Source organism: Ambystoma mexicanum, chromosome 5q, assembly GCF_040938575.1.
Source record: "Ambystoma mexicanum isolate Mex_15411 chromosome 5q, UKY_AmexF1_1, whole genome shotgun sequence".
Taxonomy (NCBI): domain Eukaryota; kingdom Metazoa; phylum Chordata; class Amphibia; order Caudata; family Ambystomatidae; genus Ambystoma; species Ambystoma mexicanum.
This window is the reverse complement of record NC_090933.1, coordinates 878,377,203-878,396,224: the sequence shown is the minus strand read 5'-3', so window position 1 is coordinate 878,396,224 and position 19,022 is coordinate 878,377,203. Positions and strand designations below refer to the sequence as shown.

Genomic DNA, 19,022 nt, shown 5'->3' with positions numbered 1-19,022 from the left:
TGTCAATATATGGCTTGTGTTTATAGGTTAAAGTGGACTTGATTGAGCTGTCAGGAAAATGCTGTGGTGGCTTTGACTTGAGAGCGGAGCTGGAGAGGTCATTCATGTTAGAACCCACCTCTCCTGGCAGAGCAAAGACTACAAAAGGCTTTAAATTAGGAAAACATAAGCATGAGACCTTTATAACAAGGTAAGGATTGCACTTGGCTGTAAGGCCCCTTTTTTAAGACATTGTTGATTTGTGAGCTAAAAAATAAAACGCTAATACCTGCAATTTTACAATGGCATACCCTTTTAATTTTGCTGTTTGTTTTGTTTTATTCGTATTTATATAGCGCACAACAGCCCGAGGACATCACGACGCTTGTTACAGTAGAAAGCTGAGTTACTTAGTTACATGGTCATTAGCAATATATATACAGGTTGCAAAATAGTTACATAGTCATTAGCAGTTTATATACAGGTTACAATATAGTTATATTACATTTGTGTTATATTACAATATACATGGCAGAAGTGGAGGAGGCAGTCCTCCACTTGCTAGTTGAGGAGAGTGCGCTTGAGGTTGTTCCTGAAGACAGAGATGGAAGTTTCAGCTCTAAGGGTGGCAGGAAGTGAGTTCCAGAGTTTCGGTGCAATATAAGAGAAGCCTAGACCTCCCGCTGTGGCTCTCTTTATGCGTCGTATGTGTAGCTGGTTGGTGTACTGAGCTCTGGTGGGGCGAGTGGATGTGCTCCTTGATATTGCTTCAGATAGGTATGCTGGCATGGTTTTGTTGATGCATCTGTGACCGATTGTGAGGATTTTCAGAGTAATACGGTCTTTGACCTGGAGCCACCAGGCTTCACGTCTGGCGTGGGATATATGTTCTCTTCTAGGGATGCTCATGGCGGCTCTGAGGGCATTTTGTGTGGTTTGCAGTCTGTGAGTGTTTTTGGCGGAGGTGCCAGCTAGGAGGGCCTTGCAATAATCTCGTTTGGCTCCTATAGTTGCTCTAGCTATGGCCAAGCGGTTGGGGGTGGATAATTAGGGTTTAATGGCATTGATGAGTTTGGTGCTGAACGCTGATGCATAGGCTATGGCGCTGACTTGTTTGTTCATTGATATATTTGCATCAATGTGAACACCTAGAGTCTTGACAGAGGATGATATGGAGATGGTTGAGTTGTCTATGTTGAAGTTGTTGTATTGGGGGATTAATTTCGATAATGTGTTTGTCTGGCCCAGGATGAGAATTTCAGTCTTCTCCCCGTTAAGACAGAGGCCATTGATTGCCATCCAAGCTTGGATAGTGGCATAGATGTTGTGAAGGGCTGTGGCGTCTTGGTGATAGAGTCCAGATAGGCGTGAAAGTACTTGAGGGTCGTCTGCATAGTTTGTATATGCAACACCCATGGAGTCCAGTAGGTCGAAGAGGGGTTTTGTGAAGAGGTCATAGAGGGTGGGGGCTGTACAAGATCATTGGGGGACACATATAGTGGTAGGATCTGCGTTAGCTGTGTTGGAGTAGACCCTCATGGCTCTTCCTTCAAGGAAGGAAGTGATCCAGGATGCTGCTTGATTAGAGAAATGGGCTGCATGGGTGAGGTGGGTGGTGAGTGTTTGGTGATCTACCAGGTCAAAAGCAGCTGATAGATCGCGGAGGAGGAGCAATGCATGTTTGCCTTTGTCCATGATCTGTGAGATTTGATTTTTTAGGTCTAATAAGGCGGATTCTGTTCTATGCTCGACACAGAAGCCAGATTGTCTTTTGCCTAGTATGGAGTTAGCTTCTATGTATGATTGGATCTGGATCTGCTTTGTCCAGGACTTTTAGGAGGAACGGGACTGTCGTTATCGGTCTGTAGTTGTTGGGTTGCGCTGGGTCAAGTGTGGCCTTTTTTAGAAGTGGCGGCACCCAGGCTCTCTTGAGATTGTTTTGGACAGTTCCTGTCTGGAAAGATGGGTTAATGAAGGCAGTAATCAGGGGCGCTAGGTCATTGGCGCATTCCTTGATGATTTTGGGAGGGCAAATGTCTGCTTTGCAGAGGGATGGTTTGAGGTTTTTGATGAGATTAAGGACCTCGGGTTCAGTGACGTCTCTGAAGGAGAATTGAGCGTGATTGAGATTACTACGCTTGTCTTGTGTAGGGCGGTTGGTTTTTTGGTTTGGGAGGGCTTTGCAGTGGTTTTGGATTTTGTTCTGGAGGAGTTTTATTTTTGATACTACGAAGCCCCATTTTAAATACTTAATACTTTCTTGAGTGCTCCATTTATCAGAACCATACAATATAAATAAGGTAACCCAGTCACCATGGATACAAGCAAACTCATATTTGTCAAAGCAGTTTATTCAACATATTTTTAAGAACTCTTTTTTTAAACCCAGTGTTTGTAAAGCTATGTTCCATCTGGGTTTTTGTAAAAAGCGGCTTCATTTGATTTTCACTAATTTCACAATTTAGTGATATTGCATTTGTTTTTATAATTGATCGATTTCTCCCATTGATTCTCCATTTGAAATATCCTCCTGACCCACTCAACGCTGGAAACGTGTTTTCTTCTGCCACCATGGCTCCAAGTTAAGGTCTGTCGTCTTCTCGGTGCCATCTCATGTTCGAATAACATCACATGCTGGAATAACATCACATGCTGGAATAACATCACATGCATGTATACACTGGGCCACCATAGAATTTTTCTTAGTTCCTCAGGAACTTTTTCAGTCGCTCATTATTTTTGGGAAAATAAGAATCCGTCTTCTCAAATTCTAAAATCAGGCTTTAAAGCCTGTAAGGAGTAATATCGTTCTTACCAGTGATGAATCCAGACATTGTGCATTTTTAGTTTGGGCTATTAGGTGGCAAAGCCATCTAGGAGTCAAAACTATTGCATTAGTGTACAGATGAGGATAAATGGCATATGAGGAGGGACCCAAAGCTTAAGGGGGTTGTTTGGTTCTCCGGCATGGGGTCTGTCATGGATTCACATGCTCATGAGTATTCCCCGTCGTCACACTGGGAATCCTCGGTAAAAGAAAAAAGTTTCACTTTCACTTTAAAACCGTATTTCTCATCTAAACCAATCACTGTCCTGTGGGTCATACTGTCCCCATCCAATGACAGTCCTCTCCCTAAGCACCGACCCTGGTGGCCATTTTCATATTTTTACTGCATGCTTCCGTGTTGGGAGTCCTCTTAGTGCTCTCCAAGCTTTTTTCCTGATATTTTGATTTCTGGATTTATCGTTCGACCGGAGGTCGACTACCAGCAGCGAGGATCCACTGTCTTTCATCGGAAGGCCCAGGTTTGGGCCTATTTCGTGCCTTTTTCACCATGGCCGATGAGCAGAGATGCCTCTTCAAACTCTGCGCGAAATGTGGACTAAGGAACGTTTTTGTGGAGGATCATCACCACGATTGTCGTTGTCTGCATCCAGACCATGATGAGCAGGGATGTAAGGTCTGCTGTGGTTTTTCATAAAAGACCAAGAAGGACCGCTAGAGTTAGACTGGCAGTGTGGTTAAAATCGGGTAAAACCTCTGACTCTGCCCCTGGGCATGGTCATGCTTCCCCCCGGACCGACGGTCCCACGATCCAACTCCCTCATATAAGAGATTGAGGTCCTTTTGAGGATGCTCCGCCCAGAGGAGTCCAAAAGAAGGCAAGGCTGCACGCCACAGATCCCACTAGGTTTGCCGCTGCTGTGGGTCCAGGGTCGGGAAGAAAAAGGTCACCATCACCGACCACATCCACGGTGAGCCTGCCGGCGAGGGTTGCACATTCATAAGAGGAAGTCTTTGACCCCTTCGAACTCTGCTTGCCATTGGCGGACAAGGCGACGAAGGAGAAATCCAAGGTGGCCTCTTCTCTGCCTCCATCGACGTCTCAACCAGCCAAGACAAAACCATTATCAACTGCAATGGCCACCTCGTCGACGACCCCATCATTGGCTTCGTCAATAGCCACTACTTGCTCAAAAGGAGGGCAGACCCCAAAGGTGGTGTCCACAGTCACAGCGACGGCTACCCCGCAGGTGTCCTTAGCGGCACGGCGTCAGGTAACTGCCATGGCTTTGGCAAAGACCCCCGGAAAGCGAACATTACCCTCCTCCCCCAGAAGTCTCAGGGGAGGGAGTAAGGCGCAAAAGACCCCTAGGAAGGGTACAGAACAACGATCTGAACAGAGTGTGTTGAGGCACGTTGATACTAGCTCTGTTGAGGGTGATGACCAGCCCGAGGGCTACTATTCAGACCACGAAGGGGGTCAGGGACCCTTGTTGGAAGATGGTCGCTGTAGGGTGAACCCTATCGCTTAACTCTCCAGAAGAGGCGCACCAACCCGGAGCCTCAACCTCTCACTCCTTCTACACCTCAACCCAGGGCTGTTTCTTTGGACATTCTGACCACGCTGAACATGCTGGTATCAGAAATTCAGCAAAGACTGCCACCTACACTGGGCCCGCTCCGTCTGGAAGTCCTCCAAGACCGCTTTCTGAAGGTCCTTCTAGGTGCAAACACAAGTTAAAGGGCCCTGCTGGTTCAAGGCACCAACCACTGCCACCTCCACTTCAGGATTTGACCCCAACAGAGGATCCTGCCACGGACATGGCAGCTACGACGACAGACACAGACGAGGCCGATGACTTTGTGCCAGCGTACAGGGAGCCAGCAGGCACGGATCAATCACACAGGGTGAGGTAGTCTCCTTCCATTCAATGATGTCCGTGGCCTGAAGAGATGAAAAAGGAAGGGTTCTTTTATCGAGGTTGCAAGTCCAGGTGGAGGACCATCATGTCCTTTCCTTTGTTGGACGATAACTGGGATGAAGGCCTAGCACTGTTGAAGAATCCAAGCACCGCCCCACCCACGCGGGACAGGGTCGAGGAAAAATAGAGTCCCGGACTCGCCCCTCAGTTGCTTGAGGTCCTTGCCTTCACCTGACTGTGTGGTCTCAGCTGCTGCTAGGAAACGCTCTGTGAATCCTTTGTACTCGTCCATGGTGACCCCAGACCAGGAGGGGAAGAAGCTGGACACGATGGGGAAGAGGATTATCCATATGTCGGCCAGTACCATTAAGGCCGCTAATGCACTGGCCATTTTGTCACCCTATGACCCGGAGCTCTGGTATAAACTGGGCCGTATTCCTGACCTCCTACCTGATGACAAGAAGGCAGAAGTTCTTGAGAGGTTCCAGGAGAGGAAGGTGGCCTCGGACCACTCCTTCACAGTGGCGTGGACATCGTGGAGACCGGATTCCAAAAGATGGGAAGCGGGGTTGGCTGAAAGCCACCATCTTCAGGCCGGACGTTCAGTCTAAGGTATTGGACATGCCATTAGACGGAGAAACCTGTTTGGCAAGGCAGTCGACGAGTCTCTTCAAATCATCAACACTGACATTCTGAAATTTGATTGGGCATTCTAAAATTCTAAATTAATTTCCCACCTCCATACGTTGGTACTGTTTTGGGAGTCTGTCAGAGATGTGGAATACGTCGGGGGACAAAATCCCCTCAAAGAACAAGTTACTTTCTTACCTGACAACGTTCTTTCCATGGGATGTTCCTCCGACGTATTCCACATCGAACCTTCCCAGCCTGCCCGTCAACAGAATTTCTTATGCGATTGCAGCTTAAGTTTCTGCAAGGCTTTCTGTAGTCATACTGGCAGAAGATTGGTGCCACATGTTCTGGGGAAAAAACTACAACTGAGGCTACGGGCGTCGTGCGTTCTACATATAACATCCGGTGACGTCGGCTCTCGACGAAGGCCCTCGAAGGACACAGACGCAGAAAATGTTTCCGAAGCAGCACAGCTGTGGACTTTACTGTCAGAGATGTGGAATACGTCGGAGGAACATCCCATCGAAAGAACGTTACCAGGTAAGAAAGTAACTTGTTCTACCTAACCAAACTAACTAATAGTGCTAGTCAGTCATCAGAAGTGCAAAACCAAAACTTCTTTTGTCCAACAACTTAACCCTATCTGGCCGTGCCACTTGGATCTAATAACTAAATAAGGCAGCTTCCCTTTAGCAGACTTTTGACTTTATTTTAGGGCTTCCAAGATACAACAGTTCTCTGAAGTCTGTATATCTTATTTATCTGGGTTCCATAAGCCTCACTGAGTTTTTGTAGATCTTGATTTATGTTAACATTTTTGGTCTTCCCAAGCTCTTGAGACGCTATAGTCTGTCATGTCCTCTTTAAGACTATGGTTCTTTCCTTTCTTTCTTTTCAACATTAAGCCTTTTACTTCAGGGGTTGTCTCTTCCTCTCTGTTGGGGTATCATATACCCTTTTCCTGGTTTTGATGACCGACCGGCTGGGGTCTTTCCCCTGGTTTCAAATGTCTGACATTTATCACAGCTGTTTGGGCTTAACTCAAAATCTTTATCCCAGTCTTTCATCCAAAAATGCTAGTAATCATCATAGGTTATGTTCCGTATCTCTTGCTTTCTTCCAATACAGGGCTTCCCAGGCTCTTAGGCTTTCAGCCTCAATATTGCCATCTCTTCTGTAACTTTCATGCCTCCCCCTTATTAGAATCAATCGGTACCTTCAGTCCGAGTGGGTTGATTCTGCAGGCTCGGCGATGGGGTGTATCTGCTTTTCGCCTCCTGTTTCTCGTCTCTCTCCCAGGCTCTTATTGCTTGTTCTGCTAACTCGTGGTGGTCAGCACAATTTTGCCGGTGGGAGGATTCATTCCTCCAGCTGGTACGAGTCTTGGCTTTGTCAGGTGGGTTCCCGACCCACCAAGATCCTCTTGTGGTAACGCCACCTTTCGGAACGGTCTCCTGGACCCCGTCTGCACAGCAGTTGCTCCAGTGTATGTTACACTAGGCCTCCAGCATCTCGCTTCGGCATTCTCCTTTGCTCAGATTGCCACTGGCTCCACGTCTCAACCCTGCTCTGCCAGTGGTTACTGGTCACTACTGTGAGAAACCTAAAGATGTCTCCCTGACTAGTCCCCCGGGATGTGTCATCCAGGTGGCCAGGACACAACCATTGCTATTGAATCCAGTTCCTGGGGGTGGTCCAGTGAGGGAGGATCATCTGGATGGGGGGGTCCTTGTGGTGAGGAAGTGGGACACCAACGGGCGAGACGTGGTTTCCCCTTTCTTCTAACATCTTTTCCCCAGCCTACCACGTAGGATACTCAAACTCTACCTCCCCTGTCCCCCTTTTCAGTCACAAACACTTTCGCACAGTACGAAAGACAACGGACTAACACTTTTACCTGACATACCCCAACACAAGGGTCAGGCAAAGTCAGGCAATTGACCAGAATCACATTCGCACCTTGAAACACTTCTGTATAGGTGCGTTATAAATGCCACATCATATATCACACCTAGTGGCCCTTTCCCTTCCCCACAGGGATACAAGGTGGAGCACGAAAGCACACTGTGAGCAAGGCAGACTGCACGACTAACGAGCTATCCAAGCACGGCAGTTCCAGAGGAGGAGAAAGACGGCGAGAATCAAAAGGGTGATGAGGAGAGAAGCGACCTTGCCCTTTCAGACCCAGTCCCGCAAAGCCTCCATGGAAGGAATCGTAAGACCGCAAACAATAGCCAGCGTGTGTTGCAGCAGATGTCAAAGGCACTTGGAGCATTCCTAATCTGATAAGCAGGACAGAGAGACACACCTGCTGCCGTTGTACCGTCCTTGACTCCAGATAAAAGAAAAGCGAAGCGGTTCATCACAGCCGGTGAGTCGAGGGCAGAACCAATAAGAAACAGAACTGTGTTGAACGAAAGTCGCAAAGTAAGAAAAGTACAAAGAACTGTTAACCTTAAAGGAAAACCAGCGGCAGAGGTGTCTGGCACCCCATGGGTGCTCACTCGAGAGAGACTGGTTGATACCGCATTTGTTGAAACTACAGAAACAAGAAGGCCCTAGGAGAGCGGCAAGGAAAAGGTCAAAATGGTCATACAGAGGTCTAGCAAAAACCCCTGTACAGTCGAAAGTCTTTGACCTACATGTAATGGGAAAGCTAAGGGAGGTGAATCCTGCATAGTGAGTGCAAGAGAAAGAACTGTATGACTGGCAAAGAATTGGCAAGCGTGAACCTGACGGAGGGATGCCGATAGAACTGGGCGAAGCCTGAAATCCCTTTGATGTATGTTGACGAGTGAACCCGGCAGAGGGATGTCCACAGTGAACTATTTAAAGAGACATTAAGACTTATGAATGTCACAGGTGAAATTGTTTTGTGGAAAGGCTGTAGTGAACCCGACGGAGGGAGGCTGATTCGAGAAAAGTCATCACCCGATGTACATGCGGAAAGGAACTTATTGTTTATTTCTTTTGTAACACATCAGGTCCTCGAAGGCAGGAGACTTTTTTTTTGTAGAATAGAGACTTAACCACCAAAGGTCCTGATAGCTGAGAACGGAACTGTCGTCCCGTGCTGGGAAAGCTTGAGCGTGTGCTGTGCTCCGGAGTCCCGCCTTGTCCCGTGCTCAAACGTGGGGAAGGGAGACCCCCGGCTTCCACATCCTGACATATAATTTATCAACACTTCTTTTTTTATTGTGAACACTATCCCACACTTTTTGTTATTAGTTGTAAGGATTGGCCATAGGTTTTTCTTAGTATAGGCCCTTTTATTAAACAAGATGCCACTAGGACTGCCTTATTATTTGATGGTGGTAGCTTGCTCCCATCTTAGATTTAGGGTTAGATTAGGCGTTTTTCCAACCTAGTTATAAAGTTTAATAAACACATTTGAACTGTGATCACTTGTCTGTCTTTACTATTGCCTCCATGAGTTCCTTACATTACATAAAGGGATAATTAACTGCACTCTCCATCTTCAAGCGCACTCCAGAAAAAACTTCATGATGCAATTAAGATTACATTTCTAAAAGCACCAATACCTTACCCTTCAACCCCTTTGATGCTCCTGGCCTGGTAACTCAATCTAGTATTGAGCTGTCTTAATTGGAGATCCTTCAAGCCACTGTTTTCTTGTCCGCTCGGGCTCCTCACATGGAAACTTCTATTTTTAGCTGCAATTACATCTACACGAAGAGTGAGCAAACTACAGGCTCTTTCTTGTAAACCTCCCTTCAGTCTTTTCAAGGGAGACCGACATGCTCATTCTCATAGTATGTCCTTCCTTCCTAAGGTGGCATCCTAGTTTCTCCTTTCTCAAAAAATATATTTTCCAGCCTTTTCCCCACCTGCTCACCCTTGCAAAGAGGAAGAAAGGTTACATAGGTTTGATTCTTTATTGCCAGAACAAGTAATTTCATAAAGGAGAACCAGCTCTTTGTCGGTTACAGTTTGTAATACACAGGTTGGTAGTGTGGCTGAGCAGCCAGGCCTATCTCAAGGTGGTCAATGTGAGCTGTAGGGGAATTGCACAGAGATTCAGTGTGACAAGTATTCAAATAAACACTTACACACAAGGTTTCTGTTACGCTCACCTGGTATCCACGGGGAGGGCACCCAGCCCTGGTTGGATGATTTGCACTCTCGAACCGTCTCCCGGTCCCTTGGTAAGGCCTCTGGTTAAAGATGGGTCTGCAATATAGGAAAGCTGGATTCAATACCAGATTGTCTGTTTTCCTTCCTCCCCCTTGGGACCTCTCCTCACCTTAATATTGTAAAAGGTGGATTCTCCGTCCTGCTCCTCGTGGCAGGGGCGCGTAGATGTGGGGGGCGAGCAGCGACCATGTTACTTCACTGGTGCAAGCCCCCCTGTGGCAATCCAGGCCTGCTGCGACTCCGTAGGTTTGCTGCTTTACAGTCTTTATATGCAGTTCTTATATTCCTCTTAGTTCGAATAATGTTTTGTTTTTCCTTTTAGGTATGGAAAGGTATTTTGATGATGTCATGCAGTTTGAAAATGAGCATGGGCCGGTAGGTGAAAGCGCGTTGTGCGCGATGCTGTCCGGTGAGTAATGCGCTATGCGCGTTTCTGTTTTGCCTTTTATATTGCTAACCTGTTTCTTTTCTCTCCTTGTAGGTTGCGATGTTCCTCGCCGAGCGCCATAATGTTCCAGCAATGATACTGACCAGGAGATGACTACCCAGGTAAGAATTGTGTGGCTTTCTTCATTCGGGAGGAAACGTGAGTAAACGCTTACTAATGCTATCTTTCTTTCTCCTCTTTCCAGGTTATGGTATTCCAGGATGCATGCAGTGCCGGATGATGGAGTTCGTACCTTCAGGTGAGTGGAACTGAAGTCGGCGATGGATTGAAGACAGGATACTGTTCAAGGTAAGTTTCGTAGTGTTCTTTCTCTCTCTGCAGGTCCTTGGTTTCAGGTAAGCTGGCATCAAAGAACTGGACACGGTGAGCGTTACGCTGCCCACAGCAGAATAACACAAAGCATGCTCTGCCGTTGGGTGTTGTTTAAATAGTCGCAGGTAAAGTAGTCCAGGTAAAATAGTCCCAGGCCTGCCACACCCAAAAGACTAGAATGGATAGCTCAATTCTTGTAACTGAGCTGTGTGTATGCCTCCATGTTGGCTTGACCACCTCCTCCCCCAAGTTAAATAGTCCCAAGTAAATAGTCCCATTCTAATGTTGGTCTTCATGATGTTTGAGCCTGGCACCAAAGGTGCGAGGACTGACTCCAAGAGAGTCTTGGATGAGGTTTTAAGGCCTTTGACCTGGCCCTAACTGGAAGGCTGACTTGCCAGTGAAGGGCAGGGGCAAAGGTCATGACAGTTTCGTGAATAAACTATTATTAATTTATCAGTCATTTAGAGTAAGCCTTCTTCAGAAGGGAGCAATATAAAAGTAACACTCAAATACACTTCAAAACACACTCTTAATATTCTTAAATCAGTAAAGACCCTTTTGGGATGGCCCACAGTCACAACCTACACCCTCAGGTGACTTCAGTAGCTAGGGTGCTGGGGACATTAATATGTTATTGTTGCATTTAGAATACTTTTAGAAATTGGTTAAAGGAATAGGTTATTAGAACAAACAAGAGATCACAAATATTCTTAAGCAGGCAAATACTTTTAGATCCACGAAACAGAGTCATTCAGGTATAACAGGCTAAGCCAAAGTCAGTGGGCAAAAGCACTTCTGGTAGGTAAGTAGAAAAAGTCTTTGCACAATGTTTTAGAAGTCTTTGAAGAAAAGAAGAATCAATGTAGGGCCACAAGCTGTTTAGACTTGTGAGTGGTAGAAGATGCAAGCAACTCTACAACAAGAGGTAACTTCTCTCAGACTTTACAGTACCTTTGTATTGAAGAAAAAGCGCAGCAGATGACTTCTGTTCCTGTGCAGCTCTGCAGATCTCTCTGTTCCTGGGCCTCAGTCGTGGGGTCAAGAGGGAGGACTTCTGGGGACTCCTGCACTGCAATTGGACAGTCACTGCTCGCAACCGGCAATCTTTCCAACAAGTGGCACTTCGGTGTTTCAGCTCCTCGCGACTACCGCAAATAGCAGCACAGCGGTTCCTGGCTGTCGAGATGTAGTTTCCTTGGTTCTGGGGTCCCGCACTCTGTGGAGGAGGCTCAGGCCCGGTCAGTCATGCTTCCTGGGAGTCTAGAGGATCTTCCCGGAGCTGTTGGCCAACTTAAAAGCAACGCACACAATCTGGTGTTCCTCTCCCTGGCTATTTGGTTTCCAGCAGCAACTCAGTGGAAAAGCAACCTGCTCCGAGAGAATGTCCAGGTGGCTTACTTTGGAGTTGATTGGTCCCACCAACTCAAGGGGAGAAGTCCTTGCAGGGGCTTCTCTGTCGATATGAATTTGGAGTTTCAGCACAGCAGCAGGGCTTCACCGGGAAAACCAACGTTCCAGGAGTTGCAGCAGGCGTCCTCTTCAATTTCTTCTTTGGTTCCTTCATCCACTGGTCGACTCTGCCTTCCAAGCCAAAAGCCTCACCTTTTATTCAGTTCTCTCCCTTTCATTCCAGCCTAGCTGTCAATCACACAGCAGGGTGGCTGTCCTTGCCGGACAGTCAGCCGGCAAATCACTACAGTGTGATTTTGGGTCACCTAGGAGACTAAAGCACAGGGAGTTTCAGCACCTCCCTCACTTCCTGCCCCCACCCCAGACACCTTGGAGCCAGAGGTGGGCTTCACTCTTGAATCCCGCCGAAGGCAAAGCAAACAATGGGACCAAACCTGGTTCAGTGTGCAGAATAAATCTCAAGAAGGACCTTTCCACAAAGAAATGGCGAAAAAAGACGACCGGGGGCCATTTTGACAAAAATGGCACCCTTGGGTGCTTTACTGCAGCTGGGAACGCAACCATTCAGTGAGGAAAGGGTAACCTAAAAATGTTACATGAGAAGCTAGACAAAGGAGATACTAGGTAAACCCCTCCAGCAACCTATTGTAAGATGGTGTGTACTGGGTCTAGAAAGTTACAAATGTAAGTAAAGTCAATTTCACTTTACTGCTCTGGGAAACAGTACCTTATCCCAGAGAAGGTGTTTAAACCTTTGGGAAATCTGAAAGACTTCCCTGTGCCACTGTACTGAAGGTGCTGTGTGACAAAATGTAAAAGATGATGCCTATGGAGTTTGTCAGGCTCCATAACTAAAAAGAAACACAAAGTTCAGAAATCAGATTAAAATGCATGAGAAGTTGAAAAAATCAAGTCCTCAAAATCCAGCAAAGTTGTTGAGGGTCTCTAAGGCGCAGGGAATAAGCACATTTCTGAGAATTCTCCCTAACAATCATCACTCTAAAGAGGAGTGCCGACTTGGGATATTTGTCATGCCACAAAATGGTCTTTGCTACACCCTTTCACAGAACACTACTCTGTTAGCCCAGGACGCCTGTTTTGGTAGAGCGGTTTTCCAAAATGCTTTGATAGATTTATCAATTGGAGCTCGATCTTCCCTCCTGCTTCAAAAATGTTACCAATATGGGATTCTTTCTAAGATGAGGAATCTGTGGGAGGACACAGTCCATTACAAGAACATATCATTTTACAAACTACACTAAGTAATTTGTTCTTTATGATCCTTTTGTTCCAAGCAACACTTCTCACAGCCTAGCAAGGACCACCGCTCCACATACTGCCCCCCAGTCATAAAGGAACCACATATACCTCTGGATTTCAATGCAAGGCTCAGACACAGTCATATGTAGGTGTCCACAGACTATGAGGGGTGTCGCAGCCCAAAGGCCAATCCATTAAACAAGCTGGACTCCTATCTGCCCCCGTCCAACATTCCCGTCAAAGGTTGCCTGTCTTTTTATCAACATTGGTGGAAGAAAATCACATTGGGCAAATGAGTGCTTTCCATAAGAGTATAGGGCCACACCTTAGAATTCATGACAAAACCACCTGCAACCCCCCCCCGCCCCTTTCCGCCTAGCAGGGCAGAGAAACACCTGCCTGCGCTTTGAAAGAGGTAAAAGCACCACTGTCAAAGTAGTGGTCGACTCCCGCTACTTTCTTGTCTGAAAGAAGACATAGCTTGAAGACCCTTAGATATCTCCACAAATGTATTAGTTCACAAGCTTTCAAAAGTTACCCTTCAAAAATTCCGAAGTCTGCTTTGCATTGGGAACTTTTTGTTGTCTCTAACCATGAAAGATGCCCATTCCCGTTCACTGTAGGCACTGCTCTTGGGTTCCATAGTAGCAGGCTGAGACTTCTGATTCAAAGTTCTCCCTTTCAGCCACAAGTCAGCAACACAAAATGCCTCATACCTACTGCAGCTCACCTCGGGAAGGCAGGAATCCATCTCCACCCAGATATGTACATTGGCTAGTTCGGGCATCCACTCTCACCCAAGTCCTCAGACACACTGCAAGTGCAGAGAACGTCTTAACATTTTTGTGGTTCTCATTGAATTAGTCATCTGAGACTCTTATCACAACATATGATACTCCTGGGAGCTGCCTTAAATACGGATTCCTCAATAGCAACCCCATTGGGTGAACGGCTGCGTACTATCCCTGCCACCATTCGGACTCTGCTTCGGAAACCTATTGCCTCTGTGCCAGAAATTAAGTCCCTCTTAGGCATGCTGTCATGTATACCGTTGATTCAGAACAGCAGACTTTAGATGCAACCTCTCCCAGAGTTTCTGGATTCCTGTTGAAGCAAAGTCTCTGTGCAGTGGGACAAGATCCAGCTCACTAATGCTTTCCAATGCGGTGCACCTTTCACAGCTTGCTGACACAGTGTCGGTAACAACTGACACTTTCATGGACGCTGGGGCACCACATGGGACATCTTTGTTCCTGGTGTTCTGGTCACTAATGAAAAAGACACTACATTTCAAGGTACACAAACTAAGGGCAGTGTTTGGTGTAAAGATGGATTTCCAAAATCAGTCCTGGTGGGAGCATTATGGGAGGCCACACCATTTATGGTAAATGGGAGCCACTGAGAGGTTAGCCAAAACACAATGAAGTTAGTTGAGCCAAGCGTTCAAGGCTCAGTCTAATGAAAAATGGGAGAGTGGTCTAGGGCAACAATGAGTCCACATATAGCACTTAATAATTCAAGTTAGAAATGTGTATATACAAATACATTTATCTACTCTCTTTAGTTACACACTAAGCATAAAACAAGCATTTGCAATGCCAGCAGTTTTGGTTTTTGTGTAGGCATGAGAAAGGCATTTGCCAGACACTCTCGTAGTGGTATCAACTGCCTATTGATGGTAGCAGCTGAAAAATGGGCCAGTGCCTGACAAATGCCTAATACGTATGCACAAGCCAACAACTATTGGCTTTCCCAATGCTTGTTTTTAACAGGACTTCATTGAATGACACACATATTGCTTATAAATAGAGTAGCTGAAGGCAGACCTTATTGTCATTTTTATTACACCAGTATGCAAAGTCTGCTTTAAAGAAACACTGGTAGGCACTTCGAGCATAAAGTGCGATGGGCATAAGGCTTGATAATGGTAGCCCAGAGATAACAGGAATGTATGTTTTGGGTGGGGTGGGCCAGGAAGTGGGTGGGAATGGCCATAGGGATTAACATAGCCAGGGGCAGTCAATGGGTGGCTAACTAACCAAACAACACCTACAAGCTTTGTGTCCCTCCTCGTATGCCATTCTCCCTAGCTGTACTCTAATGCACTAGTTCCAGCTTATAGGTGGTGTTAGCACCACCTAATAGCCAAAACGAAATATCACAGTTAAGTATGGTCCATCAGTAACATATATACACATTCACCAATTAGGAAAATTAAATGATTATGAATTAGATGCCAGGTGAGTACTCAGATGCAAGACTGATATGTAGAAATAGTCATAATAAACACAAGTACAGCTTCCCTCAATCCTATGAAGTCTTAACCCTAAGGTGCTGAAAAGTCACACGTTCCAATTTATAGCTTTCAGGTAAGGTATTTAAAACATGATGTAGTGGGCTTTTGTGGTCCTTATAACATTTTTTAAAGTAATATAGGTATTTACCCCAAATCATGTAAGTACCCCCATTCTATCCTGTTTCCAAGTTAAGTCCTAGGAAGGGATCCATTGTCCAGGTTCGATGACCCAAGGCCAGACCAGAAGGGGTTGGGGACATGGGCTTTTACACCCAATGCTACCCTATGGAGGACAGGAGTGACGGACACAAACATGCATCTCCCACCCCACCCGTCACCCCGCTCAGACCTACCCCCACTCTGATTCTTCCAGATGAAACTGCAGGTCTTTTGGAATCCACTGTGGACACAATCATCTGTGCTTGGTTTGGATGAAGACGACCTATGGGTCATGGGTGCAGAGGTTTCTTTTCGTGTCAGGAGTTGGTTGCACAGAAAACTGCTCCAGTCAACTTCCAGAAGAAAACCTCAAATTAAGAAAAGTTAAAGACTTCGGCAGTACAGACCATTCAGGACACCTCATGGGATTGAAGAAAAATTGTTCCAACAGAGGTCCCCACGGTGAGGTAGCGACAGGTGAAATTGCAAGAACAGACAACTTGTGGCATAAGCTGAAGATCTGCAAAGTTCACAGGCTCTGCTCAGATTGATAATGACTGCAGTGAGGTAGCCCAGGAGAGAGAGCTGGTAACTCTACCAGGTGGTCCAGGAACACTTTCAAAAGGATCCCAAGGCGCAGGTCCTCAAGTGAGGGTAGAGACTTGTTACTCCCACTGGTCCAAGCGTCGAAGCACCCACGAAGGTCTTTTGAGATCAGGCAGCAGAGCTGCGCTTCACGGGGCCAATCACTGGAGTCGATGCTGGTCAGCTGCAAGGGTTGTCCTCGGTAACGTCAGCAAGCTGCTCCTCTTCTTGGTTCTACGATCTGTCGAACAGCTGCAGGAGCCCTCCTTTTATCCTAGATGTATGCTTGAGACAAGCCCACCACTGGTAAAGACCTGCACCATTCAAACAGTGGTTGTCCAATTCTGAACAACCACTGGTCATTGTTAGGAAAGATTTCTCTTTTTGCATATGTCCCTCCATATTCTCCTATGGAATCCCATTCTATGTGATGTTTTATTCCTTTCCTTACTTTTTGAAGGGAAGTAAAGCCTTCCACTTCCCTTGCCATTTGCTTATTTTTGTGGGGATACTGATCAGTCCTTCAGGCTATCCATACAGGGAAACGTTTCCCTTTTGAATTCTTGTACTTTTTAACATTGCACACAGCACCTTACAGTGCAGTGCAATGGGTATACATTTGTATCACCCTTGTTTTTTACACATGGGATTTTTAACTTTATGTGCCCAAGGACAAGCTGCTGGCAGCAGTTACATTTTTACAATGTTTGCTTTATTTTTGGTGTGCACATTCGCGTTTACCACATATGGCTACTAAATGTGGCTAGTGCCCTAAAATGGCCGTGCCACGATATTTTCACTTGCTGCTTTGGCCATATTTTTGTTTGGCCTTCTTACTGGCTTGCCAGTCAGGAAATACCCTGTAAGATCAGGTACTTGCACCAGAAAGCTACTGCTTTCACAGGCTAGTGATGCCTTTGTTTGTCTGGCCCAGGAAGGGGATGGAACTGTCTAGTCCCAGTTCACATCCTTGGTGCCAGAAAGTCTAGATGTTAGGCAAATGTGAGATGCATACCATTGGTGGGCCTGTGCTTGATTCCAGCTCGGATTTTGGATAAGAAGAGGGCCTTTGCAGCCATCTCTTCAGATCATTGTTGCAGCCAAAAATAAATGCCTTGAAGAAGAGCAGCCTGCTGATGATCCAAAGACGACTCCTAAAGTGCCCCAGCATCCCTTCCAGTAGCCAGCCCGGTGAAGCCCTGCACTTCTGCCTGATCTCAGAAGACCCTGATCTATGCTTCAGCCCTTTTGACTAGTCTCAACGCCTACTCGAGGATCCTGCCCTTCTGAGCCTTCGAAAGTGTGCTTGGAAAGCTTGGTGAACTCATTGGTTATCTTGCCAGAAGCGTTGCTTTTCTGCATTCAAGTCCGGAACTTTGGTGTCACTAGTAGCCTTCTCTCTGAATTTCAGCTTTCCACCGTCGCAAGAACTTGTACTGGAGCAGTGTGCTGAGACTGTCGCTCTAACCTAACCTGTGAAGTGTCCTGAAGAAGCCTGCATCAGTGTTCCTTGCATTTCTTAATCGACGGAGGATGCATTTTGCAGCTTCACCTGACCGAAAGAACCCTTGAGCCCGCAACTGCTGAAGATTGCTCCCAGTGACTCCCAGATGATCCACACCAGCATCTGGGGAAATCGGTTTCAGTGGGCTAAGTAAATGCAGTGTAACTGTTCCACCCACCCTATATTTCCTCCATAGCATAACATTGTAAACCAGCCCCTTTGTCTCCTTATTCCATTCCACTCACCTTTTGGTCGTCAAACCTGGGTTGAGTATCCTACCCCTGGGTTAGCCTTGGGTCTGCAAGAAAGGACAATACATTCTTACCTTTGGTAAAATGGTTGTAGAACGTTAAAGCAATCACCAACACAAACCTGTTGAAACCTAACTACAGAGACTTAATTACCGTGAGAAACAATGTGGCTCCTGTGACTTTTGGGCACAAAGCCACATTTATCTTAGTGTTTGTACTTATTAAATTGGGTTATTGTCTTGTGACCTGGTTTCATCATTGACTGCATCTAGAATACTTTAGCTAACTAATATATTTGATGTATATTTAACCCTATGGTGATTGTATAGATTTGTATCATAATGTTTTGCGATATTACTACCAGTTACATTCATTTTTCAGTGTGTTCAGGGGGCCTATAATAAACACCTGTATTTTTATACTTGACTGTCTAAATTGAATTATTTTTTGCTATGCTGTGTGGACTCATTGAGGGCCCCTGACCCCACTCATTCTCTGCTGAGAATAATCCTTCACTGCTCATTCCACATACCTTAATTGGGTTTTGACAAACCTCTCAGTGTTCCCTGTTCACTATATCTAGGGTGGCCGCCTAAAATGTGTCCACCAGGCCAGATTCTAGAAATCCATCTTAGCAGTCTTCACCTCCATCCAGTAACGGACTTTCGACCGCCAGAAGGAATGGACTGGGACCAGACATTCCCAGCCCCCTCCTCTAGCGCACACAAACAAAGCCCACTTGTCTGCGTAAGCCGCAGCTTTCACAGGCAAGGATAATTTCCATATCAGACATTTCCTGACCTGAGAAGGCAAGAAGAAGACCAAAGACCAATATGTCCAAAGAACAAGCAAAAGATCTTGTGGCACGCCCATCTTAGAGTCCTAGCCACCTTTGTTTGTTGATTTATTTATAAAGCGCTCCAAACCCGGAGGTATCTAGGCGCATTGCAGGAGATTTTCAGTTTACACGTTGTATTACATGCAGAAACAGGTAAACAGTACAGTACAGAATTACATAATAAGTAACCATTCGCAGTTAATGTAAAAGTGCATGAGAAGAATATCACAAAAAAATTGTAAAAATCATACAACTGACACTATCTTATCTTAGGCACATACTCAAGTAACCAAAAGCCATTATATATAAAGTTACAAGGATACAAATATCATAAGCACACTTCATTAAGGTGATATGTGCAATTGTAAAAATACAAGAATTCAAAGTGAGACAGTCTCCTAGTACTGATAGTCTTGAGGACTTTTCAGTTTGCCCACACAAATGAGCAAAACAGACAAGCGAAGTAAAGCAGAATGCTTTAC

The 19,022-nt window shown here is 45.9% G+C and overlaps 1 protein-coding gene across 1 annotated transcript in view; it reads left to right on the top strand.

Annotated features, from left to right (window-relative positions):
- The window catches only part of VIRMA (vir like m6A methyltransferase associated), a 1,848,046-nt gene that overhangs the window by 1,474,738 nt on the left and 354,286 nt on the right, over window positions 1-19,022 (top strand). The window contains exon 22 of the mRNA XM_069621370.1: window positions 27-190. Coding sequence (XP_069477471.1) covers window positions 27-190 — 164 coding nt within the window. The remainder of the gene's footprint in view (window positions 1-26; window positions 191-19,022) is intronic.